The 26,900-nt window shown below is 37.5% G+C and overlaps 2 protein-coding genes across 6 annotated transcripts in view; both read right to left on the bottom strand.

Moving 5' to 3' along the window:
- Window positions 1-2,775: 2,775 nt before the first annotated feature.
- LOC145478378 (myoferlin-like) overlaps window positions 2,776-26,900 on the bottom strand; it is a 48,146-nt gene continuing 24,021 nt past the window's right edge. For 4 of the 5 annotated variants that reach the window (XM_081456386.1, XM_081456387.1, XM_081456385.1 and 1 more), the window contains 29 exons: window positions 26,687-26,857; window positions 26,080-26,134; window positions 25,693-25,770; window positions 24,706-24,884; window positions 23,505-23,657; window positions 20,958-21,056; window positions 19,985-20,152; window positions 19,342-19,483; window positions 19,136-19,215; window positions 18,696-18,770; window positions 18,490-18,582; window positions 18,084-18,212; window positions 17,839-17,949; window positions 17,179-17,214; window positions 16,713-16,804; window positions 16,409-16,579; window positions 15,905-16,059; window positions 15,324-15,463; window positions 10,693-10,759; window positions 10,112-10,191; window positions 9,512-9,606; window positions 8,657-8,752; window positions 8,491-8,538; window positions 7,458-7,548; window positions 6,642-6,741; window positions 6,100-6,281; window positions 4,996-5,105; window positions 4,002-4,149; window positions 2,776-3,489 (listed from right to left, as the gene is read on the bottom strand). In XM_081456386.1, coding sequence (XP_081312512.1) covers window positions 3,457-3,489; window positions 4,002-4,149; window positions 4,996-5,105; window positions 6,100-6,281; window positions 6,642-6,741; window positions 7,458-7,548; window positions 8,491-8,538; window positions 8,657-8,752; window positions 9,512-9,606; window positions 10,112-10,191; window positions 10,693-10,759; window positions 15,324-15,463; window positions 15,905-16,059; window positions 16,409-16,579; window positions 16,713-16,804; window positions 17,179-17,214; window positions 17,839-17,949; window positions 18,084-18,212; window positions 18,490-18,582; window positions 18,696-18,770; window positions 19,136-19,215; window positions 19,342-19,483; window positions 19,985-20,152; window positions 20,958-21,056; window positions 23,505-23,657; window positions 24,706-24,884; window positions 25,693-25,770; window positions 26,080-26,134; window positions 26,687-26,857 — 3,177 coding nt within the window. In that variant the 3' untranslated portion in view covers window positions 2,776-3,456. Of the gene's footprint in view, window positions 3,490-4,001; window positions 4,150-4,995; window positions 5,106-6,099; window positions 6,282-6,641; window positions 6,742-7,457; window positions 7,549-8,490; window positions 8,539-8,656; window positions 8,753-9,511; window positions 9,607-10,111; window positions 10,192-10,692; window positions 10,760-15,323; window positions 15,464-15,904; window positions 16,060-16,408; window positions 16,580-16,712; window positions 16,805-17,178; window positions 17,215-17,838; window positions 17,950-18,083; window positions 18,213-18,489; window positions 18,583-18,695; window positions 18,771-19,135; window positions 19,216-19,341; window positions 19,484-19,984; window positions 20,153-20,957; window positions 21,057-23,504; window positions 23,658-24,705; window positions 24,885-25,692; window positions 25,771-26,079; window positions 26,135-26,686; window positions 26,858-26,900 lie in introns of those variants that run through there. The other variant, XM_081456390.1, reaches the window with a different exon arrangement.
- On the bottom strand, window positions 11,026-13,356 carry LOC145478379 (uncharacterized). Its single transcript, XM_081456391.1, has 2 exons — window positions 12,631-13,356; window positions 11,026-11,955 (listed from the first exon to the last, which is right to left on the bottom strand). Exons 1-2 carry the CDS (start codon window positions 12,804-12,806, stop codon window positions 11,763-11,765), a joined length of 369 nt encoding a protein of 122 aa, XP_081312517.1. The 5' UTR covers window positions 12,807-13,356; the 3' UTR covers window positions 11,026-11,762.

The raw sequence follows: 26,900 nt of genomic DNA, 5'->3' as shown, positions 1-26,900 counted from the left end.
CATCTTGCTTTGGAAAATATGCAATTAAAATAATGAAAGACCTTGCCTAAGTTATAGCGTCTTTTTAAATCCCTTATTAAATCTTTCTTAGGCAAGTAAAAAAGAATAATATTTCCTTGAAGATCCGTTCTTTTGCAGTTCTTCGCCTATTGGATACAAGCTAATAAAGAGAACTTAAATAAAAAAAAAGATATAAAAAGTTCGGTATATTTTACGGTCCGCCAGGTTTCTTGTCCTTCCTTTAAAGGTCTTTTCATCCCAAACTTGGTTGAAACAAAAAGAAAGAATATTGTACGAAAAAAAAATGGAGTCCAACCAAACTATGAAAAAAAGAGAATCCGCTTGTGGAGGCTGAAAGCCATGCCCTTTCAAATCGAAGCTAGGAAATGTAACTACTGGGCTACAGGGGGACTCCTTGAATTGGGTAGCAAATTTAACGGTACTCATATGCACAAGAAATGTAGTTTCTATTGACAGCTTTATCTTGCTTTGGAAAATTTCAATTAAAAAAAAAAAAAGAAAGATCTTGCGTAAATTGTAGAGTCTTTTTGAAATCTCTTATTAAACTTTTCCAAGAGAAGAAAATATAACATTTCCATCAAGATCCGTTCTTTTGCAGGTCTTCGCCTACTGGATATAATACAAGCTAATGAAAAGAGCTTAAATCTAAAAAGACATAATAATTTGGATATATCTTAAGGTGAGCCAGATTTGTTGTCCTTTCTTAAAAGGTCTTTTCATCAATAACTTGGTTTAAACAAAAAAAAAAGAAGATTTTTCGGAAAAGTAAAATGGAGTCCACCACAAATATGAAATAAAAAAGAGTCGCCCCACGGGGGCTGAACGCCATGCCCTTCCTAACGAAGCTTAGATACGTAATCACTGGGCTACAGGGTGACTCCTTGAATTGGGTAGCAAAATTAACCGTACCTATATGAACATGAAATGTAGTTTTTATTGACAGCCTTATCTTGATCTGGAAAATGTACTACGAAAAAGATGAAAGAAGTTTCATAAGTTATCGCACATTTTCCGATTCGAGGAGTCTCCCTTTAGCCTAGTGGTTACATTTCCGAGCTTCGGTTTGGAAGCGCATGGCGTTTAATGCCCCACAAGGGGACTCCGTTTTTTGATATTTTTGCTGGACTCTATTTATCTCTTTTCGCCGAGTCTTCTTTTTTTCCCCTTTATAACTAACTTAGGAGTGAAAAGACCTTTTAAGAAAGGACATCAAACCTGACTGACCGTAAAATATATATCCATCTTGCCAGATCTTTTTTCAGTTTAAACTCTCTTTATCAGCCTGTAGACAATGACTTGCAAAGGTACAGATCTTAATTGGGAGGTCATTTTTTTTGTGTGGGAAAGAACGGATCTTAAAGGAAATGTTCTTTTTTTTCCTGGGAAAGATTTAATAAGGGATTTAAAAAAGACTCTATAACTTAAGCAAGGTTTTTCATTTTTTTTTTTTTTTTTTCGGTTCGGAAAGGCATCGTGTTAAGCACCCGCACTGGGACTCCGATGTTATGATTCTGTTGGACTCCATTTATCTTTTCCCTACAATGTTCTTTTTTTTCCGTTTGAATCAAGTTAGAGGTTAAAAAAACTGTTAACAAAGGACATAAAACCTTATCGCATAACAAATCCCTCTCAAAAGTCCGGATTTTAAATGGAAAAAGGCTTCCGCTAGATGGGTATTTTTGCGGTCAGTCAGGTTAATGTTTGATGTTCTTTCTTAAATGGTCTTTTTACCCCTAACTCGGTTCAAAAGGGAAAAAAAAGATTGGACGAAAAAACATACGTGGAGGATATAGTTAAAAAACGGAGCCTCCCTGCGAGCAGCGCGGTTACTTTTGCGAAAACGAGCAGTGACCGAATTTGTTTTGCGAGCAGCGAGCACTTTAGAAAATACTGCAAGTAATCTGAAGTTCCAAAACAGGAAAATAGGCGCAAAGCTAGACAAAATCTTAAGATCTTATCGCGGATCAGCCAGTCCCATCAGCTTACAGCCAATTATGCCTTGTTTGATGTAGAACTACGTGAGTAAGTGGGTGGGCGCTCAATCGATCAAGGAGATGTAAATCTTTCTAACCACACCACGAGAAGAAGCTAAAAGCTACCAGACTCCAGAATCCAAACATGCAAGCAGTTGCAAACATTTTGCGAGCACGAGCAAGCGAGCACTCATTTAATTTTTGCCAGCAATTCGACCAAAGGCAAAAATAATAATTATGTCCTGATTATTCTCCTACTAGACCCGTACCCATTTCCCGAATGTGAAAAGAATGCTATATCCAGAGTTGCTATTCTAGTGAACTGTTCACGCGCTGTCATTACAATGCGTGACGTTCCTGGCATGGAAAAAGAGACGTAAAATCAACAACTGGATTCCCGCTGGGAACCCATCGGGGAAGGCATCGGGAAACGCACGCTTCAACGCGCAAGGATACGCAAAGGGTACGCAAGACGTGACGGGCGACATAATAGGGCAGTCTCCGGAAACCCTCGGGGTGACACACGGGTTGAGCGTAACGTAAAGGATGGAGGAACGCATGCGAAAGTGACTGGGAAAAGCAAGAGAAATGCACAGGGGACCTATTGTGTAACGACAAGAAGACGCATGAGGGACCGTGCTGAGGTGCGTATAGCATGACGGACGCGAGGAGCGTATGATAGAACATACAAGGAAATGCACAAGGCCACGCTTAGCCAAGGTAGTCACTACTATGTAATATTCTACTCTTCCCTGGTGAGTTTGAACAGCTACTCAGTTAAAGTCAACTACAGAAATAACTTCGTTTAACGGGAATAATTTTAATCGTAAAGTTAGTCTTAATACAATTTAATAGGCGATTACATCATACAGTATTATTGATAAGTAAGTAATAACTCAGATGTCACTAATAAAAAAATGAAACTTTGAATAAAATCGCTTTTTCTGGCTGAAAATGCTCTATGATCTGAGCTTATTATTAGAAGCTGAACAAAGCAACTTAGTAAATGAGATACAACAATTTGCAAGCTATAAATTCATTCACCTCAAGCTATTTCCCCGGTGATTTTCTTAAAATTACCCTTAATTTCCTATATATCTTACTAGAGCCTCAATAGGGTAAAGTTAAGTAGCTACATTGATTTTCATAAAAACTATCGGGATTGGCATTTTTTATGTGTATACGAAGGAACAATTGAATTTTTCCGAGACTCATTCAGTCCAGGTTGACTTTGCAGTCAGGTTGTTCCTACCACCAATATTTGACGACAAAAATTGGCCATGGCTCAAGTGGTGGTGCACCTCCCTTTATGGTTATTACGCCTCTAGGAGGATTTTAAGCCCAAAAAACCGTCACTTACTTGGTCAGTCCGGCTGTATCTAAGATTTGTCATAATTCGTTATCTCACGAATAGTTATGTTATCAAGGGATAGTGAAGTTTCTAGTTGTAAGATAAAGACATTCAAACACCTAGCGCCTTCTTCGCTGCATAATTCTGAAATGGAACAAAAAAAAAATTGCAAAAACAGAACAAAACATGAGTAGACCATGTTAATGAAAAAATTCGACAAAAGAGTGTTATTATCTACAGGATACAAAAAGCAGGATGCAAAACAAACTTCACTCCCCAAACCGGAAATTTTTTTCATAGATTTATACAATAAAACATAGAATAGAATAAAACTTTGTACTAAGGTTGGACTCTAGGACCTCTAAGTAGTGTAAAAGCAGCTGAGAGACTAATTTAAGTCCTCAGTACCATTAAACTCCTCAAAAACCTTTAATTGGACTTTTAGATTTTCCCCCAACGTCTAAGTCGATTGAAAAAGGAAATAATGCTCGCAAACGTTTTAAAAACAGTTTTAAAAACACCCATAAACGAAACAAAGAGGACGACCTAAAGATGGCAAAGCGTTCAGTCTTAGCATTTTAGAAGAGCATTAAGCAGAACTCGGCTCTGATGATATGATTTTTATTACGCCGTCAGTCAAGACTCACTGTACTTACCGGAACACTGTATATGAATAAGAAGATGATCAAGATCAGCAAGAAGATGATCAACCACTTTATAATGGTCCGCTTGCAGTTCTTCCAGATGATCCAACGCAAATTCTTGAGTGGAGACAGGTACCACAGAAACGAATGAGCTGGACGGCTGTGGTAGTGAACAAGAGAAAAAAAAAGCTAAGGCAAATATATGCATGTATGCTTGAGGGACACTGATAACTAGAGGATTGTCCAGGAATCTCAGGACTTTCCCAGTCTTCTACTCAAACACCGACCACGACTAAAATAACACTGGTGTAGTCGTATTATCACGATTTGTCGTATACAAACAATGGTCATATCCATGGAAGACCATGAAACAGGACGAAAACATCTTCTTTCTTCAACTAACCAAGTACGCTCGTAGATTGTCAATATGATAATGTCTGCGACTGAAATATTGATAGCATTGTGATTTTAGCTGTGAATAGAGCGGTTTTCAATTGAGTATCGTAAAACCAAAACCAAACCAATCACTTACCAATTAGACTACGCAGCCAATCTCGAAACGAAGTAAAACCAAAACCAAAACCAAAACCAAAACCAAAGTAATTGTCTAATTACTTTCGACACTCAATTGAAAACCGCTCTAAATTTCAAACCAACATCACGCGACGAATCACTGAAGAATGTCCGAGTAGTTCCGACTTGACGATGACCTCTGGCGATTTTCTAAAGAATCGTGAGGTCTTTAGGTGAGTTTCGAAAATCGCACAAATATGTCCGAGATTTGATTAGACCATCCCAAGAATTTCGGGGCCTAATCAAGTCGTCTTTGACTGAAATTTGTTCAAAGTAACTTGATAGCTTAGAAATAGCTAAAATCTCAAACGATAACTAAGAATCAAGCACCCTCCTCCAGACCCTCATAACGATAAAATATAATGTACTCAGCTGTAATGACTTTGAACTGCATTCCGTTTGTAAATAGCTACTTATATATCACATGACTTACATGGGTTTATCAAGCTTGGGATATTGATTGGGCTCTGATTGGCCCAGACCCACACGATACTCCTCAGCTTCTTCTTCGTTTAAAATCTCCAAAGTCATTTGTACCTTACCCTGTAACACAACAAGATAACACGAATTTGAGAGCAGTTTTCACTTGATCTTGGTACGTAATTCGGAGTTTCTTTGGTTTAGCCCCACTTTGTCATCCAATCAAAGGTAAAACCTAAACTATCAATCGTGTCTCGTAAGCACACGTTTCCCCTGCGCTTCGTGTCGTTAGATATATTTGATTGCTTCTCCGGATTAATATTGTCTGTGTTCTGTTTTGTAACGTGAGAACTTTAGTCTACACTGGTAGTTAGCATAACTTTGTAAATTTCTAATTTTTTGTTGTGTGTGTGCGTCTATGTCTGCTCGTTTTGTGTCACTGACCTGAACATGTAAAACATCTTTTCCGTTTTAACTAGCTGCCTGGCATTATTAACTCTTTTAAGAGTTATTCCGGGTAGCCATCACCCCTATCATTTTTGTTTTTAATCTATAACATTTTAATTGATTATTTCTAATTCTGGAGTGAAATATAAGTATTTGACGGCTGTTTGTTTAATGAACCAATAAGAACGCGAAGCAATTGCAAGTATTTGCCGGATTATATCACTTACTTTCTTTTGCTTGTTTGTAAGAAGTTTGTAAGTATTTGTAATGTTGCTTTTCTTGCATGTTGTTTTTTCTTCTCTAGATATTTTTGTTGTAAAAATGAATAAAAGCTACTAATGGCGAAAAAAGTAGTACTAACCGAGAAAACTAGTAGCGCCTAGAAATGATCACTCCCGGAAACGCAATAAAGCAAAACAACAGCAACAACAACATGATCAAAACCAACTAGGATAAGTATCAGTGTCGAATTGAAATTGGGTCTTTCGCCGATTTTTTTGCGGTATCGTGTGGACAAAAGCCAGGATCTGTTTGTTTTTATGGATTTCTTTTAATAAAAGGAGAAATGATTGTGGGCCTTCTTAGGTCTCTGTTTATGTAATACTTCCTTTGCTTTGACTTTTCGATTGTTGATGATAGTTACTCCTTAGAAAATATATGGCCTACTTACCGTGATTTTCCGTTTGTCATCATCATCATCATCATTATCATAACAAGCCCACCAGCCAGATATCCACTGTTGAATGAACAAATCCACGAACTGGTTATGTGTCCTGGGGTCTTTCGTTCCTCCACAGTGACTGGGTTCAACACAAGGGCGAACTAAATTGGACAGATCCAGCTTCAAGTCACCTACGGCAAAAAATCACGGAACAAGTAGCTTACGTTAATTAATACGTTTATTTTGTCAGTACTTATGTTAGCTACCGAGTCAGGTTGTTACTTATGAAGAGTATAAAGTTGTGTCTCGTGCACAATTATGATTCAGACACTTGTGCAGTGAACGAGATTCTGGCATTACATTTTTTCTTGTTGCAAAGGGAATCTAGGACTGCTGTCCCCTTAGGAGCTTAGGTGTGTGCTTGGTAACACACATGCATAATCAGTCTAACATGGTCCACAAGTTAGTTAGTTTGATTTTGGTTTGAAAAAACAATAAGCCAAACACTGGATTGAATCTATGCCTTCCAGCTGTATACAACACATTCCTACCTATAAAGTCATGTCTAGTAAACCTGTCTTTGTCCCAGATTTGCACCTTTAAAACTGGCGATATGTGCTCATGTCTCAAATGACGACTCAAACGATGGACCTGGTGAAAGGTAATTCACGTTAGAAACATGAGATTATATATAAGCAAGGGCGGCTTATTACACAACACTTTTCAGTGGCTTTGCAGGATGAACTCGAGCAGGGGACGAGGGTGGTCGGGAAAAGGTGCCTAAAAGAGTAAACGAGAGAGATGAACTGAAGGTATATGGAGGAAGTTTTTTTCTCCGGTAGGAAGGAGGTAAGCGGGGCTCGTCCTCCGAGTCGTTATCCGTCACTAAAGGCACAAGAAAAATCATTCCTCCATCCTCTGAGAATCAAGATTATAATCCAGTAGATATTTTTGCTGGCACACGATTAGTCGAAGCGCGTCAAATGACTGGATATTCCTCAACTAAAACTCATTTTCAAAACCGCGCGTGTTTCCACAAATATTTGAAGGATAATAAACATGTTTTCGAGCCTCCATTTGGCTCCAAAACATGCTCGCATAATTGTCCTTGGACATTTTTTGTTCCTTAAAGCTCGCTTCTCTGAGCAGATAATGTCTGCAGACAAATATCCAAGCATATTTTCTCGCTAAACGGGGGCTCCTGTTTATTTATCTCCACTGTACTATTCTTTTTCACATTCTCAAGATCAGTCCCTAGAAACTCTCCTTACTGCTTGTTACCATGCCGAGAAGACACTGCAAAACAGTGACGTAATTTAAAAACAAAGATATCAGATTAATTAGTTGATGATATAACAGACTCTTACCTTCTCCTTTATGACAATTTTCTTATCAATAGGAAGGTATTCGAAAGGAAAAACCATGCGATAGTTGAAACTTCCGTTACCGTCTAAGGATCTAAATTAAAACATGCATGGTGAAAAATTGTTTCTAAAACCGAAAGTGACTTAATCTTAATAATCTTAGGGGGTATAAATTTTAACTCAAAATTATTTCCAAAATCTGAAAAGAAAACTGTGTCTTAAATATACAAATCTACCCTGATTTCAAACGTCGCCGACGTCAGCTACACGTACAAGTTACAAAAAATATTAAATTCAATTTAGCTTGCGGAATAGTACTGTTACTTAAGAAGTAGACAAAATTGCCTTAATGCTCGTTATCGAATTGTTTTTTTTTTTTTTAGCACAATATCATATACAGGGTGCCTCATTTTACACAAAATTTCCAATACTCGTAAAAAGAAAAAGCAACTTAAAAAGATGTAGGTTTTTTTCTTCTGGCGGTGGCAAGCGAAATGTTTCTAATATCAGCACAGTTTCAAATAACTCTTTACAAGAGTCGATAATCTCTTACTCTCTTGCTCTCACCAACAAATTTGACTGCCTTGTCCATGAAATGCTGTGTATTCAAGATCTTAAACCAGCACTGAATGTATAGTCTGATTATCATCGTGCTAAAGTATTCATGTAATTAGCTTGGCACTCTTTTATCCAAATTCGCTTCAACTTAGCCCCTTCAGAACTGCTTTTTATCATTAATTATGTAACCTTGATAATGGCGCAAGATGCACCGAAACGTCGGTTTCTATCACTTATATTTCTTGTTTCATGTATTTCCAAATCGTTTCTTATAATAAGGAAATTCATTTGTTATAATGTCAACTAAAAACCAATAAGATGATCTGGAGTTGAAAAGGGCTGCCTAGATCTTTGCTCAATTCAGTTTTGCTGTATGGGATATTTGTCAGTGACTTACTGTGTGTAAGTTTCGTTTTATCAGTGGTACCATTTCAGCTGATTATATCTTTAATTTTCGTCACAATGAATTTTCCATTACCTTTCGTGTACTGTTGTGTTCTGTTCCTTTCCTATACCAACGATCCAACTATTTTTAGGGAAAGTAAACAAAATAATCAATTAAAAAAATGGGAATAAACTTATCTTATGTATAAGTAGTTTAGGTTTTTCTACTTCCAGATGTGCGGAGTAAATACACAACTTACGCTTTTACAAAAATGTCGCTCATTTTCTCTCCCAGGATAGACTGCTCTTGAAGGACAACATCCGTCGTATTCCAGATGACAACACGCAATTCAAACCTGATACATGCAGTGATATAATGAGACTTGTACCACACAAATTAGTTTTACTTTAAATGAACAATCATCATTGAAAATGACAACAACTCAAATTACTACATTAATATTACAGTTGTTATTATAGAACGCCTTCGGGTGGTGTACTGCCAATGAACATCTCACGAGTCACTTGTATGGTCTCGTTATACACAAACGCCCTTCAACTTTGACAATAAAGATAGGACCCTGCGCGCGCTCTGATTGGTCAAAATCCCATGTTTTATTAGAGTATAAAACATATAAAGCTTGTTTTATTGTTTATCGCCACATTGCCTCTATATCATAAAGCAAATGAAGAAGCCTAAGCCGTGTATTAAACTGTAGTAAAACACTCCGAACATTTGAGAACACTCGAGAAATGTAGAAAACATTTGCCTGCGGCTCGTGTTTTCTACATTTCCCTCGTGTTCTCAAATGCCCGTCGAGTTTTATCACAGTGTAATATACACGGCTTAGGCTTCTTTATTTGTTAATTATTTTATGCAATGCTATACAGTGGCAAGCACAATCAACGCAGTGCGCGGTTGAGTGAAGGTTGAGTGTAATACCGTCGAGCCGACATGTAACGGGCTTTCCTGAGTTCTGTTTGACTGTATATTCTATGAAACGGTATAAAAGATATCTCTTGCATTAATCGTTTGCAACATCATTATCTTACTTATTGCTTTAATAAATTAGAATGTTCGCTTGGCCATTAATGCAAAACCAAAGTGAACTCACTTAGAAGGTTGTCGAGGAAGAATGGTAACTGGATCTTTTAGTATTAGGCCTACGTCTGTGGAATATTTCTCCACTCGTTCTGCTTCTTGTCTTTCCTATTAAAGCGATAACGTCAAATGTAATGAAACAACTTCGTTTAATGCTCTGATTTACCGTTTAGACGATTTAATTTTAACTTAGAATCTCTTAGCAGTAAACGCAAACGATGTTTTCTTTTGGCCAGAAAAGCTAGGTTTACATTGGTGAATTTCTGGTATGTTTAGTTTCATTTAATATGTTTGAGCAACAGACGGTGATATTGCTTGATTTGAAAGCATACGATTAAGTTTTTGTGTTAAATTTCTTAGGTTTGATTTAAACAACAACAACAACAGCAACAACAACAACACAGGCAATTATATATTTTTCGTACTGGACGCTGTTTGAATGTCCTTACATTTTTACATTACGGTGATGTTTGAAAATTTAAAACCATCGAGAAATAAGAGGTTGTGTTAGGAACGGTACAGCAGTTTAGAAACTTTCATGGAATTTTCGGAATTTTCGGTCACATTTTCAAAATTACTACTAACAGTCTCTTGCGAATAGTTTTTATTTTACCTGTCTAGAATGGGGTGACTGTTTGACGATAGTAAACACCTGGCTGCCATCAGCTTGGTCCGTACCAAAAGACGAGGGCTCTTCGTATTTCATGCAAAAGAGCAAAATATCTTAGTTAGCTCCTTTATGTAATTGTAACTGAATGATTATCGCGCCACACCTCTATAAAAATTAATCTAAGAATTCATGAAATCCTCTTTAAGTTTACCGAGTAAATGTCTCTTAAACAAGGAAATTTTAAGGGAATGATGTGAGGAGAAGTAGATGTGCACAAAAATCATAAACAACAACAACAACAATTACGATCAGGGTTAGATTGAATTTTAGCTCCAAATCCCTGAAGCTTGAATTTTCGCATTTAACATTACTTTGGATTCTTTAGCGTCTCCAGTTAACTTTTTTTTTTGGAGAAGGTCAAGGTGAAGAAGCCAACAACTTAACAAGTTTCTGACTAAAGACGCGAACACCTTGAGCTGAAACATCCAGCAGCATCTTGTTGTGCAACTAATAAATAATTCAAGAGGACTTAACGCTAAGAGAACCAAAGAAACCGACATCAAAACAATTTAGACTAGTTGTACCGTATTTGCTATTGGTAAATTCCTCGTCTTCTGTGGAGAAGATGTCAACCCACATCTCTAGATTTCCCTGGTGGCAAACAAATAAGAGAGTCGGTTACCAAGAAACGATTTTTGCGGCCCTTATATTCCTGTTTGAAATATTAGAAACTTTATTTAACCTGTTGGAATGGGGTTCTCCATTTTGACTGTCGATGTCAAACGAGAGGCGAACTTGCTGTAGATGTCCTGTGCTTACATACAAACTTTATTTTGACTCGAATTAATTAAGAGTAATTATATATTAAACAAAAGTTATCGAGTAAAACAAAAGCGTAATTCGTAGTCCACTTCAGCAAGGTTTTTTTTTTTACTAACTACTTTTTGACTGAGAGTGAGGTCTTTACGGGAAATCTCAGACCTAAACCTTGCCGTAATAGACCTCTTTAGACTGTTACGTCATAGGGTGAACACGTGACTTACATTGGGTAAACAAACATTCGTGTTTGCAAAGGAATTGCAGCGAGAGACCGCGGAGTTAGGCTACGTTCTCTTCTTTCGACGTAATTTCGATTGTTTTCGTTCAAAATGGTGCACTTCAAACCATGTGGGCTCCTGAGCTTGACTAACAGTGTTGATCTGGAGGTCCCAAGTTCGTTCAATGTTTATGCTAATGTTTTGCAAAATTGGATCCGACATTGTATGAGTAAAGCTACCGGGAGGAATAAATGGCTGACTGCATGGACTAGAAATTGGAATCTTGGGAAAAACCAAAACCCCCTGTGGTTGCTGATCCCTTGGAAGTGTTACACAATTGTTTGGTTTATAAAAAGCAAAGGTTGTATTGGTTTCCTTTAAATCAGTCAGTTGATCCCTAAAGTTGAACCAAGAGGGACATTCCCAAAAACAGTATGTGTAGCTGTTGAACATTCCTGATCACTGATCAGGTATGAAAAAGGGGAATGTTTTTCTTCGTTTGAAAGATAATGACACATTTCCATCACATCTTGCTGCTTCCACCCATTTGACTTGAGATGTTTACCCCTTGCATCATAAAGTTTACCAGTTACTGGAGCCAGTTTTCGCTTGCCACCTTAGTCAGATAAGGCTTTGACAAAGGTACATTTCATTTCTGGTTCTGGTTCAATACTGGCACCTCGTGGCTTGTGCCACTGCTGCGGCACACTTGCACAAGTTTGATCTGCTGGGATCTCCGTGATCCCCAACATACTCCAATGATTTAGCAGGTACAACAAGGCAAAAACATGGTTACAGTGGCCTTCAACCCTGCAATTAAGTTATTTGTATTTTGTCACATTGCAACTCATCAATACAATACATTTACATGCACATGGAAATATGACTAAAATTTAACTCTCTATTAGTAATTGCACACTGTAAACAATGCAAAAATATTGATTTCCATACATTATTGAAACGTGATTGTATATGTTGTAGGTTAAATTGGTTCTCGGGTTACATCTGTTTTCAACCTAAGCTGATTTGTCTCAACCTGAACATAATTTATAAACAATTTACTGGACTTCAAAATAATTCAAATTATTGCTAAAATTGCTATCTACAGGTTGAAGCAGATTAATGTGGGTTGGAAACAGATTTTACCAAAAAAAAAAAACATTTCACCTGCTAACATGCACACTGACCATTGGATTTAATGAAAGCATAATTAGAACTTTCAAAATCTGGATAAAATTTAATGAAAATTTTACCGCGTCCAAAACAAAACACAAATCTTTGTATTTTTGATAAAAAAAATTACGGCAGGTTCAAAAAGCCCAGTTAACTATCGTCGGTTTTAAATCGACGAAACACTTTTCGGCTTAGTATTCGATGTGTACGTGTGACCTGTAATCCTGACCTGTGGAATTTGACCTAAAGTCACGGCCTACACCAGCGTGATAATTATATTGTAATTGTGGTGGAACTTCGAGTTATATTTACCCCGCTTTGCATGAGCATTCTGCTTCTTCCACATTTCCTTTATCTTCTCTGTCTGCAGCAATCTTCAATTTTACGGTATGAGGAGCTTCGCTCTTCTTCTGGCTTCGGAGACAACGGCCTTTGACATAACAAGTCCTCGATCGACTGTCTTCTTTACGGAAGCCCCAAAGGGACATCTACTTATGAAACATGGGAGTTCGTTTTTCGAGATTAAGAATTTGCTTTTTCGAAAATGGGAGTTTGTTTTTCGAAAATGCGAGTTTGTTTTACGAAAATGCGAGTTTGTTTTACGAAAATGGGAGTTTGTTTTTTCGAAAATGGGAGTTTGTTTTTTCGAAAATGGGAGTTTGTTTTTCGGAAATGAGAGTTTGTTTTACAAAAATGAGAGTTAGTTTTTTTTAAAAATGGGAGTTTGTTTTTCGGAAATGAGAGTTTGTTTTACAAAAATGAGAGTTAGTTTTTTTTAAAAATGGGAGTTTGCTTTACGAAAATGGGAGTTTGTTTTGCGAAAATGGGGGTTTGTTTTGCGAAAATGGGAGTTTGTTTTTCGAAAATGGGAGTTTGTTTTTCGAAAATACGAGTTTGTTTTTCGAAAATGAGAGTTTGTTTTTCGATAATGACAGTTTGTTTTGCGAAAATACGAGTTTGTTTTTCGAAAATGGGAGTTTGTTTTTCGAAAATGGGAGTTTGTTTTCTTGAAAATGGGAGGGTTTTTTTGATGATGAAAATGATTGACAGGCCAAACACGACTCCTATTGGTCAAGATAGAGCTAGCCAATGGCGTAATATAACGTTTTCAATCCTTATTTGTTTGAAGCTCGACCTCGTTGTTTTGTGTGTCTTTGACGGCATTTCAGTGTAAAATAGGGTTGACTAGCCTTCACGACTTTTACGGTTCGTGATATTTGTACATTTGCCGTTCTCTGTTCGGTCACTCGACCCGGATTTGTTTTGGTCGCTTCCCTCGTGTATATGAAGGGCACTTCATGTTGTGTTATAAGGAGGAATTTTAAGTAGAGTTGAGCCGTTAGATCGTGCTATGGCAAATTTTTATAGGTCATAGGTCTGCATGATTTCCGCTGTTATCTGCATGTCACTTCGTCGAGTTTGACACCTCTGTAATTTGCCATGTGTTTATACATTTTTTTGGCTCATTTCTATTGCAAGCTATGTTTTTAAATCTCCAAGTATTTGCTTTTAAGGACCAAAATACGAAATTTACCGTGAACATGTTGCTTACTTGCAATCTATATTGTGACGCCTGGCCCGGCTGCGATTAAAACTGTTTGCAAGTACAGTAGTCAGTAGAGATTGTTATCACGGATATCATATTTGCCCTCGTACGTTTTTCTTCGGAGACGCCGTAGCTTTACTTCAAGAAAGCTATACGTTTATCTTGAGACATTTTAATGTTTTTTGCAGCTATCTGATCGAGCTTATGTTTCTCAAGCTCGATGTATATGTCTAATCCTCCTTTGGTCGTTCTGGCACCACATGATTCAAATGTAGCTGTTTACGCGCAAACAAATCAGGATCGAAAAGTACATTACGCCATTGGCTAGCTCTATCTTGACCAATAGGAGTCGTGTTTGGCCTGTCAATCATTTTTATCATCACTCCCATTTTCGTAAAACAAACTCCCATTTTCGAAAAAACAAACTCACATTTTCGTAAACCAAACTCCCATTTTCGTAAAACAAACTCCCATTTTCGAAAAACGAACTCCCATTTTCGTAAAACAAGGCTCCCATTTTCGAAATACAAACTCCCGTTTTCGAAAAACAAACTCCCATTTTCGAAATACAAACTCCCGTTTTCGAAAAGCAAACTCCCATTTTCGAAAAACAAACTCCCATTTTCGAAAAACAAACTCCCATTTTCGTAAAACAAACTCCCATTTTAGTAAAGCAAATTCCCATTTTCGAAAAAACGAACTCCCATTTTCGAAAAACAAACTTCCATTTTCGTAAAACAAACTCCCATTTTCGAAAACCAAACTCCCATTTTCGAAAACCAAACTCCCACTTTCGAAAACCAAACTCCCATTTTCGAAAACCAAACTCCCATTTTCGTAAAACTAACTCCCATTTTCGAAAAACAAACTCCCATTTTCGAAAAGCAGACTCCCATTTACAAAAAAAAAATACCATTTTTAAGAAGTGGATGTCCCTTTGGGGCTTCCGTACTTCTTCTCTCACGAATACATCATGAATGTAATTTTCTGTAAAGAATTTATAACCTTTTTCTCCAATTTCTTTTTTTCCACAGCCTTTTAGATGATTTACTATTGTAATCGCGGACACTTTAGCGAGATTTCGCAACGATTTTGTCCACGCTACAACAGAAAATTCATTAGCGCCCGCCATCTTGAATGTTTTGTTTACCCAATGTAGCCACGTGACCGCGAAGCTAAAAAGGTCTATATATCATGGCCAAGGTTCGAGATGTTCCCGTAAAGATCGAACGTTCAAGGTTAGAGTGTTGTTTATAATATGGCTTTTTGCTTTGTCTTTGGAGGTCCTTTATCGGCCCATGGATATTATAATACCTTAGAATTAGTCAAGTAGAGCGGTGTTATATGGGCCCCAAACACAAGCCGTATAATAAACAGGTGTAGTTTTACTCAGGCTTGTGCAGTAAGTATTACAAAAACACGAAAAAAGGTTCCATAATTTGGATCACGATTAACATACCTGCGCCATGTTTGGCCGTACTTTACTAAATAGTGGCCTCGTTTCCACGTGCTCAGGGACCAATCCACGCGTGTGAAGCACGTAAAGAGCCAGACGCTGCAGTGCATCTCCAACCTCTGGGTTGGATGGCGGTTCACTCTCTTTTAAGATGAAGATTAATAAAAACACTTTGAATGATTGGCGGCAGCCAGAAAGACCTAAGTTAAGCTAGTAGAATTAAAGAACAGCTTATATATCTAACTTTTTTTTTTTTCAACTCAAGTTAACGCTTGCACTAAAGTCTGCGCGGTTGAAGACAACGAAGACTTGAGCAGGAAATTAAAGTGGTTTGTAGTTGTGCTAGGAATGAAAACTGCTAAGTATCTCAGAACGCCATGGGTTCTATGGGCAAGGAGAACTTGGATATTCTGATTATGATTATTCAAGGTGCCAGCTTAATGTCTTTTTAAATCTTGTAACAAAGTCCTGAAGAGTAAGTATCTATTAACAATTGCTGTGCAAAATAAGGCAAGGTTATATACGAAGACTTCGTTGACGTTCTGAAACAAAGAAATTCAGAAACAGTTTAATAACCAACGTACCAAAATCACTCAGAGAGTAGGTGGTTTCTCCAATGTTGATAATCTCTGGTTTTCCTGTGTCCTGTCCTGCCCTGAGTTCTTTCCCAGTAAAGGTGCAGTGTTTAGCCAAAAGCTGAAAAGGTGTTAGAGTGTCTCGCCATTTATAAGGACCAGATCTAGCAAGGAGAATGATTTGACGATACGTTTTTGACTTATTAGAAGTCGTATCATTCATTCGATAAAATATCTCATATTATATTAACACACCAAAAAAAAAACCGTTTCCTTGGGATATTTCTAATGAGAAGCATGTTTTGTGTTTATATAAATTAACAGAACCAAAAACGCCCCTTTTAAGTCTGGAGGGAGGCAAATAGGTTGCTTTGAAAAACTCTATTGCTCATTGTGATTGGAAATATGTCAATAACGTACAGTCGTTAGAAACTCCCTGAGACGCAAATAACCAAGCAGAACTGCACTGCCCTGAGTACAGAGCAATGTAAGTAGAAGTTTACTAATACTTACATGAAATATGTCTTGGGAAGTCCGCAAGTGGCATGGTAACTAGACAAGAGTCTCTGCTCCAGGTCTATAACGGTTTCACCGATCAGATCATCTGGGTCTGGATAGTCATAGTCCATTACCTGAATTTTCAAATCTTTGACCAGCGGAATCTTCGCCTTGAACTTGAACATACTGCAGAATGATAATAATAATAATAATAATAATAATAATAATAATAATAATAATAATAATAAACAAAAGCAAAGCCTGAAGAGGTTTATCAGGTGATATTTAATGACCATTGCATGTTAGGTTGTGTGTTTACCTTCCAAATTTAGGGTTAAGCGTCTTGGGTATGCGTTCATCCTTTCTGTCGTATTTTGTGTCACCAAGAGAGACAATCAAGTATGGATCGGCCTGAAATGTGTATAACATCATCAGTATCGAATTAACGATAATTTTTTCGAGTAGCACCGTTTTCAAGTTAAACGGTGTTTCAGTCGTGCATGAAAGTGAATTGTCTTGCTTGTTGGAATAGCCCCTAGCATATGGAAACGACTTTGACACCAATCTGGCTAGCTTGTGAGTAAAATACGTAGATAGTTGGATAGATAATCTTTCCCTTGACACGATAAAGATAAATACTAAAGGCCTTCGGGATCTTGTAAGGACTGTAAGGAGATCGAAAGCTTAAACATGTAACATATAAAATTGTAAAATTAAAAAAGTATCCAATGTATATACAAGTCCGTTGCCATATTACATTCTTAGAATGATATAAATGAACTCACAAGACCATCTCCATCTTTAGGCTGAAGATGATTTGCCTATCAATAAAAGATAGGAGATTCAATTACACAGTCGCAATTGTGTACAAAGTTAGTTTTCCCAACATGTTGTGAAAGAAGAGTGATAACTTCAAAACCTTGAGATATTAAGCTAAGTGTTGCAAGCTCAGTTCTGCATCTAAAGCACATCGGTACAGCAAAGTGACGATTAACTGAAAGGGAATTGTACTAAGTCCAATTGGATGCTTTAATATTCGTGGAAACGGTAATTTAGCGGTTAAACCCTAAAAGAGACTTTTCATATTAGAATACGCGAGATCAATTACGAGTAGGACGTACGTTTCCAACCTGGGGCTTATGCTTTCAATTATCACCGCGTTTCACACCAGTCTCGTTACTAATCCTAACCCTAACCCTAAACCTAACCCTACAGACTATTTAGGTGGTCAGAAACAAGAAGGAGTGAGGAGTCTAGAAACGTAACGAAAGTCACAAAAGGGCTTGATCCCGCTACCTGTCGCCACTCCCTCGACGGAGGAAGAAAATAAAAGAGCTGTAATTCAGATAGAGCTGATATCTATATACGCAATGAGCTGTGATCATATTTCTTAGCGATCGGAAGTAAGGATTTCAATAAGCAGAGCTATAGCAATTTTTACTTACACGAATAACGTACACTCGCACAACACAGTCAATTGGCTCACTGGACCTTAAGTGCATTGTTGCCATGGTGTTGTCACGGGAATCAGGGTCGTTAAATATACGAAATGCACCCTGGAATAAAAAAAAAATAGAAAAAAACACTGGAGCATTGAAATTTATAGTTGCAGACAAGTTCAGTTACAATAAGTTCAAATTTAAAATTACATGATATAAAGCAAATCTCGAATAACATACAAAAAAGTTACCTTAAATTGTCCAACTTCAATTTCGCTGTTCTTATTTGACTTGGTCTTCCCTTTTCGGAGGGGGAAAGTTGTCACGAAGTCGTTGAAACCATTGAATCTTGGCACATCTTCCAGTTTACAATGGTAGATCTAAAATATATTAAGTAGAACTGTTTGAATTCTCTTTCCAAGTTTTCATGGCGCCAAAGTCTTTTGTAAAGCACTGTTCACTGGTGAAGGTGGACAAGTCCCAATCAGGTTTTGGTCCAACGAAGAAGAGGTATCTATTTAATAGTTACTTAGAAGCAGAACAAGAGGGCACTTCTACTGTAGCACTTCTAGTAAAAAATATTTGGCAACTGCAAACAGCCATGAACGAAGAAAGTTTTCATTAAGCAGATCAAGCAAAACTTCAAAAAGAACCTACTTGAAGCGTGTCATATCCTCTTGCCAAATATTTTTCAACGTGTGTCATAGGATCTTTATGCTTTCTTTTGTCTCTTGAAGACAGCACTCTTTCCTGTTATAGATAAATAAGTTACATTGTTAAGCGCAATGGTATGTATGAAATCAAGATAACATTAATTTATGGAGTTTAGGCCATCATTTAATAATCACAGTACATTTCACTACCTTGTCTTCTGCTGTCTTTGCCTCTTCAACCCGAGACGCGTCGTACTTGGACCACCAGTCGAACACTTCCTGAGTCTTACATGAGGAAACAAAGAACAAATCAAAAATCAGTGGGTGCACAAAGTGTTCATCCGTTGAACAAGAAAAACTCGGCAAATCCCTGCCCGAGTATCATTTTATGTAGCACATATTTTATATGTCATTTAGAAATAATCATTTTTTTTATTTCGCCATTGTCAGCTTACCGCCACACGCTTGCTGTCATGCATCTTCGCTAAGAAACAAAATATGCTGCCGTACCTACAAGAACGAATCTTACATTCTCTCGGCCCGTGTCTTCACACACAACATTCAAACTTTGCTCCAAATTGTTATTTTGTTTTCAACTAGAGTTAAGTCTAGTTTCTTTCTTTGAAATGCAGCTGTTTCGTTACAATTACCTCAAATGCTGCTGTTTCCTGTTCATTTTTCGCTGGCGTCTTTCCTTTCCCTACTGCTGATAACCTTTCAATCTCATCAGCTTGAACAAAGACAGTTAGAAATAGACACCGGCAAAATAAGCATAGTTTTTTGTTTTCTTTTTAAATTCAACATGAAAAAGGAAGAAATGTTAAGCTTCAACTCTTTCAACGTATACTGTTCTCACCATGCGACTGACTTTCTGCTCCATGAACTTCAAACTCCTTTAGAGACTGAATTTCATGAAGACCAACAGGAGACTTGCCAAACATGGAGTCGAATACCCGGATGTTGATCGGTGGCGCATACTCGTCATTTGCTGGCAGTTCCTGAAGGAGATAAAACGAACTAGATAGTTAAAGAGTATAGAAAGGCTATGAATTCATTGTTATTTAATTCATAAGTCATTAACTCAGTAAACGGTGGCTGGTTCGCTTTTCTCTCATCTGTTGTCAAGTGAATGTAAAACAAAAATGGTCAAATGCCGTTGTTTATAGTGGTCAATACTCTTAGCTACACCTAGCTATTTCACAGGCATGTCACTTAAACTTAGAGAAACAACTATATCAACTAAACATAATAGGGTTTAAGATTCCATCTGGCGGCGGGGAGGCAGACCAGTTGGCTAGGGTCTGCCGAGAAACAACTCCAGCTAAGTGGTACGGTCAGACCCGCGACCTCCGGATTTGAAGCTGAATTCCGGCACCCTAACCACTCGGCCTCACCGCCTCTATATAAGCCTTAATGTAACATGTCTAAAGGTGTATACAGCCATATTAAATGGAGCGAGGTTTGTAACATATTTCGTGCTTTCCTCGTGTGTAACTTACCAAGATTTTTCGTTCCAGAATAGGACGGGAAAAGTTTGGACACCTCGCCATATCTTTGATAACTTCATCAGATTTCAAAATTGTTTGGTTGCACTCAAATTCGACTCTTATATTTGGACAAAACAGTAGGTTATTGCCTTTCAAATTTCTCACTCCCCAGCTAAGGACCTGAATTTGAGAAGAAGAAAGATATTGTCAGACATTTTGCCTTTAATGCACTAAACTAAATTGCAAGGTGACGCGAATCCGAACTGGCGGCAGGTGCATCGATTATTCCCTGTAGGCGAAATGGTGGGCTGTCTGTGCAATGTCGGTTGGGTTTAGGTGGCTTTTACTATACTAGTGAGTTTAATATATTGTTAGAATCAATAGTATTGTATGCAATTTTTTTTTTTTTTTTTGCAAACAGACAGTGCTTGATTAATTATTATTTTTCTTTTACCAAATAGCATCCCCAAACACTACATAATGCCAAGCGAGGTGTAATAGTGTAGCTGGACTAGTTAAGCCATGAATTGGTCCTGTTGATTTGCCGATAAAACAGTTTGCTTTCATCTCATCTGTTAAAGTACCTTGATTGCATCAATATTAACTTCGTACGAACAATTAAAGATGCAACGTAACGGTTAAGATGTTGAACTCTAAACGGTCAGACTCTGAGGGCTCACTGGGGTCATTATGTAATGCAGTCGGGCAAGACACTTCACTCTCACAGTGCCACCCTCCACTCAGAAGTATATAAACAATAGCCTCCATTTGGCGCGAAAGTGATGCTCAGATATATGTCTGCGTAGATTATCTGTTCCGAGAAGCGAGCAATTTTACGAGAGCACAGCTCGAGGAAAACTGTGAGGAAAACTGTGAGCAGTTCAAAGACGAATTATAAAAATAGTAAAACGGATATCAGTATATTACTAGCGCATCCTGACAACATTCAGCGTGGTGAAATAGCAAGAATTGGTGTTATCTTTACCTCGATAGCTTTTCTTTGCTTTTCAGGAGCCACTTTAGGACGAACTGGGTACACTCTACCACGAGGCTTGGGCAGAGCAGGTAGCTGTGACCCTTCAATCTGCGGTGTGTTAAGATAAGAAGTTAATGCTTTACGAGAGAAAACATGGAGGACTTAAAATGACTCACTTTAATATCTTGAATAAAGCATTAAAAGTCGCATGGATACCACGCATAAAATCCGAAAACATAGCATCCTGGAAAATCATCCCTAACGCAGCCCTAGAGAAATATGGTGGATTACACTTCTTGACAAATTGTAACTATGACATTAACACACTACAGGTCGGCAATTTACCACCTTTTTATGTTGACGTACTAAAAGAATGGGAAATAACTAAAGATTCCATAAGAAGTGAGACTTCCCTCACTTATGAAGAGGTAATTTGGAATAATCGAAAAAATTTAATAAATGGTAAACCTGTATTCTAGAAAAGTTGGTTTGACCAAAATATAATACGAATCCAGGATCTCCTTCAAGAGCACGGTAAATTCCTGTCCTTTAAAAGCTTTTGTTATAAGTTTAAGCTCAAAACGCCTTTCACCCTCTACTTCGGTCTTATTAATGCTATCTCAAATTCTTGGAGGTTAGTATCTGAAAATCCTCCTTCGCGATATCCAGAAAGTGAGGAAAAAGAAGAAATCATTTCCACCAAATATGTGTACAACTTGCTGTTGAAGAAATTCTTCGTAGCACGTACTGCTGAAACTAAAATCTTAAAATTTTGGTTTCACCCCGGAAACCGTCCAAAAAGTGTACGAATTACCTTTCCAGATTAAGTGTGACATTAAAATAACAATGTTTCAATATAAGATAATACACAACATTCTCGGAACTAAAATGTCTCTTTTTAGAGCCAAAATGTCTGACAACGATGTATGTCCTCAATGCTTGGCTGATACACACTCCCTAGATCATATTTTCTTACGATGCTCTTCCGTTATAGCCTTTTGGAAGACCTTTCAAAACTGGTGTACAAATAAAACGAAGCAGCAACTAGCATTATCAAATAGTATGATTTAATACGGTGTTTTTGACAAAATGGAACATAGTTACTCTTTGAACTATGTGCTTCTAATTGCGAAATTTTCTATATACTGCAGCTGCCCGCACGACGAAAAGCTCTCTTTCGACAATTTTCTCATACTTCTAAAAAAAAAATCAAAATACAAAAAGAAATTGCATTTAAAAACAAGTCTCTTACTGCTTTCCAAAAATCCTGTCAACATATTATTTAACATGCACTGATGACGTGTTTCCTTTGTTTTGTTAACTATTAAAGTAGTGTTTTTTTTTGTTTTGTTTTGTTTTTTTGGTTAGTAATATAATGCTCATACTGTACATATATAACAAAGGCAGCGTTAGTAGTGCTGCCTTTTGTTTGAAACTTTAAAGCAAAAAAAAAAAACACTGGACATTTTCCAACTGTTTTGTTATAGCTATGTGAAGAACAATGTAATGTAGTCTTAACGATCATATTGTACTGTAAGTAAGTAAATATTGTGCTTTCCTGAGTAATATTTGAAGAGAACATTTAAAATCCTTGAAAGTAGCAGAAAATTTATTTCAAGGCAAAACCAATTGTTCTTTATTTTATCTAATAATCATACACACTTCGTTCATTCATAGTATAAACGTAAATAAAAGAGGAAATACTACTTTTGGTCTTGCCGTTTGCATATGGGACCTCCCACGAGTAAGAGTTTAACATGAATATTTTATAAAAGATAATAAATCAAAAAGAGATAAGTCATGCTTCATTTGTGTATCACCTTTTAGTGCGGCAATCCCTAGACAAGGCCTTGAAGCTAGAGTTGCAGTTTTGACGACAGCGATAGAGCGACTTTCAAAGACATGTTTCTTCAAGCGAGTAGTAAAATGTTCTCTCTCTACGCGACTCAAAATGTTCATGAAATATTGAGGAACTATAGCCCTGAAAGTATTTCGACGACCCACGTTGGCAGTATAACAACGTTGATATTAAAATTGACGTAGATATTTTCGTCTTGTAGGAAAGGAAAGTACTCTGTTTACAGTCTGTATTTTTGGTTTGTTCGTCGAGATCTTGTAAACACTTTAAATGACAGCCATCTTGGTTTCATATGGCGAGCGCAATCTGGAAATACTACCCCATTACATATCCTGACACCCTCCACCTCTTTCCGGCCCACGCTTGGGTTGGTAATCTCTTCTGATTGGCACTCGTCATGTAAAACAAAAGTAGCGGCACTGTGTTCGCCGAGGCCTTCCAAACACTTCAAATGCCAGCCATCTTGGTTTCATATGGTGAGTGCAATCCGTGAATACTACCCCGCTTTACATCCTGACGCCCTCCAGCTCTTTTCCAGGATAAGGATAAGGTTGGTAATCTCTTCAGATTGGCGCTCGCAATGTGAATCGCGGCATTGTTTGAACGATCTGATTTCAAGAAAAGCACTGCAAAGTAGGGGACTCTGAATACAGTATGTGAACAGTCTAAAAGAAGGAAGATTTAGTAAGTCCTCTTACCAGAAATAGTTCACATTCGACCAGAATCTGACCGGCATCTTGGTGAGCTCGGTGCAGCTTGCGCCACGCAAGTTTTGGGAAAGGAGGTCCGTTACTCCCCTCAATCCGGACTTTAGGTTTGAAAATACATCGCCCCAAGATATCATGCACAGCCTGAAAATAAAGATCACTTCAGGTTATGGATTTAGTTTCCAAAGCTAAATCTTGGAAACATAAGAACCACTCGAAACAAGTCATCACCGACTAGAGGAATGCGTAGAGGAAAACTAATTACTTGCCTAACTTGCCCTTATCACTTCTTCACTTTGGCACATGAGTGATTTAACGAATAAATAATAGGAATTGCTATGTTATGTTAACTGTCAAATTTCTCGCACCCTTATTGGCTAATCAGCTTCAGACATCAAAAGTAGAGTACAGAAACACAGTCTGTGAATCCACAGCTATTTTGGCAATGCTTCGACGAAATTCGTTACAAATAACACCAGGCAAGTTTCTTTAAAAACGGACGTAAATTTGCAAAATGCATCGTGCTACTATCCATGCTTCACGAGACAGGAAGAGGAGGTATTCTCACCAAGATAGATAACGTTATTTGACTTTCCATAATCACCCGAAAGCCTCTAAATGTTCATTTTTTTTTCAGGAAAGTACCAAGACGAATCAGAAATACCTACTTGAAACCTACAATCTCCAACGATCTTTAATTAACGACGGATCCCCTTTCTGAATGACTTGCCGATATTAGTAATAGTAATTAGACCGAGTGGAGTACAATTCAGGGAATAATCGCGAAATTACGAGCACGATTACTCCCTGAATTGTTTGACACGAGGTCCAATTACTAATTAATCGTATCTATAACAAATTTCGGAAATTAAAAAATCTTTTGAGAACTTTTTTTGAGTGAAAACGTCTGTAACGCTTTTCAAAAGTTTTGAAAACACTAGGAAATAATGCAAAGGAAGCCACTGAAGCGCGAGTAATTGACGTACGAATCACGTGGGCATCCAATTACAAGTGTCCAATTACGAAAAGTTCGAATTGGATACCTGTAATTGGACACCTACGTGATCGCGTGCCGATTACGTGACAAATAGGTGCGTGGAGAGCCAATCACGATTAGTAGAATTTTGCTATAGATACGATAAATCTACTAATTCTCAATTAAAACTTCTTACGCAAAACAAAACTTACAAACCTTATCGTAGTCAAATACTTCCATTACTACACTCGGAGGATTCTCTACCAGGTCTCTGGGGTCGTCAAAAATATCGATCTCTTTGAAAATAAGCGTTTGGTCCCAGGTTGGACAGAGAGTCTGAGTCAGAGTTTCTGTGACCTGACTTTGATAGCTGAACGTAACTCGAACGTAGGGATCTGGAACAAGCGGTTGGTGTATCAGTACAAAAACAACTGTTGTGTTGTTGTGTTAGATATATGTTTAAAGGAACAATGATACAAGTAAGTTGTAAGGCAATCTTTGGAAATGAGTAGGGGCTTAACCCTTTCACAACGGGAGCACTCTTATGTGCATGTGACGTCACCGTTTGAATCAAATTTGGCCGATTTTGATGACATTTTGCAGTAAAATGATCTTGTAAAGATCTAATCAGTTGAAAGCATAAAATTGCGACCCTTCTCCCTATACATGATGTAGTTCACCACCCTGGAAGTTTTGGGATTTTTTCTATACTAATAATGCGGCCTCTTGTGTATTTGTTATTAACCTATTCATTGAAGATGTAAAATAAGAAATAGTACTGGGGTATACCTAATATTTATAAAGATTTTGACTATTTTTAACTTTTTCATTCTCTCCTTTCAAGCCATCGTTTGTCAAGGCTATCACTTCCTTAGTGGTTGTTGATGGGATTCTTGGAATACACAAATCAATGGATTTCAATGGCATATCATACATGGGTATGGGGGTCTTGATTTAAATTGGAGAAATTTAGGGTTCAAAGGGCTGATACGAAGGGGAAAGGGAAATATTTAACAACTATGAATTTCTAAAAGAGATGTAGGAGGCAAGAAAGGAATGGAGTTTGAGGAGTTGAAGATTGGCGTTTGAAAAATATTCGGGTTAACCAAACACATCTGGGTACTGGATTATGAGCTAATATTTACCTATCAGTATTGACTCCAGCTGAAGCAGTTGTCCTTAGTACTGTTTGTATTTACTTACCATTCATGCCGCTATCATCCTGAGCTATAAGACCACGAGCTTGATAAATAGAGACCCACAGCTGACATTTGATAGCTCCTAGTACAATAGAAATTAAAACTTTCTAGCAAAGTTAACTCATAATTTGATTGATTTCACAAAAGGGAAAAAAAGTTGTAGAAGAAGGCTTTTAGTGTGCTGTATTTGTTTTGTATTATAAAAGACAACCAATGGAGAAAAGTTAATCGACTTACGATCATAAAATAGCTTTTATATTATTTAGTTCTTTATTTTTTTCTGAATAAAGAGCAAAACTGGTCAATCAGTGTTTGGTGCCCAGATTACTCTTGCTAGTTTGAAAATAACGTTTTTCCGTGACGTAAGTGAATAACTTTCCTTTCAACCTACTTTGATAGGTCACGAGCATCCTTGGAATAACACAAAGAGCACTCTCCTTTCCTAACTAGAAAAAAAAAAAAGAAAGAAAGAAAACGAAAAGAAAGAAATAAAGCTGTGGCTAGCGCTAAAACCAAACTTTTAATAAAACCCCAACATAGAAGATGAAGCAGAAGTTTCCTTTTTATAATTCCATTTTTCGACTTTATAACAAATGTAGTGCCTTGTTGTATATGTACATTACAGTGTATCGCGAAGTTAAAGTAGTCTTAAATTACCTTCGTACACCTCTTGTTTGCTGAAAAACTGCACACGGAACTTTTTTATTCTTTAGAATACATTTATTCTTTCCGGTTAGGTGATGGGTGACTTTAAACGAACCTAGCACTTAAGGACGTTCGCGCGAAAATCTTCTTATGTATAGATCTTTTCAAACTTTTCCTGCCATCGATAATGAGTCACTTGCGTTAAATGCAAACAAAATAGAGTCACCTGACTGTCAATATATGGCAGATCATAAATGATCTGCTCGTCATACCAGATCACTAAGAGATCACTACATTTTGCTCAATATGGTCTTCCCTGAAAATTGTGAACTCACCAGCCCTTGAACCAATACCTTAAAAACAGGAAATTTGATACTGCCTCCTTTCTTAGCAGTTTCAGGTACGATTTTGTGAAGCCACCTTCTTCGCCTTAAACAATCCGTTCTTCTTTCGTCTGGGTGAAAACTGTCGTGGAAAGATCGAGCATATTCCCATCCGTCAGTTGGCTTCGGATCATTGTGAACCTAATGTATTATGCAGAAGCTTTAGATTCACATATAATGAGGT

Source organism: Orbicella franksi, chromosome 2 (genome assembly GCF_964199315.1).
Source record: "Orbicella franksi chromosome 2, jaOrbFran1.1, whole genome shotgun sequence".
In the NCBI taxonomy this organism is placed as follows: domain Eukaryota; kingdom Metazoa; phylum Cnidaria; class Anthozoa; order Scleractinia; family Merulinidae; genus Orbicella; species Orbicella franksi.
Note: the sequence above shows the minus strand (reverse complement) of the source record. Positions and strands in the feature narration are given on the sequence as shown.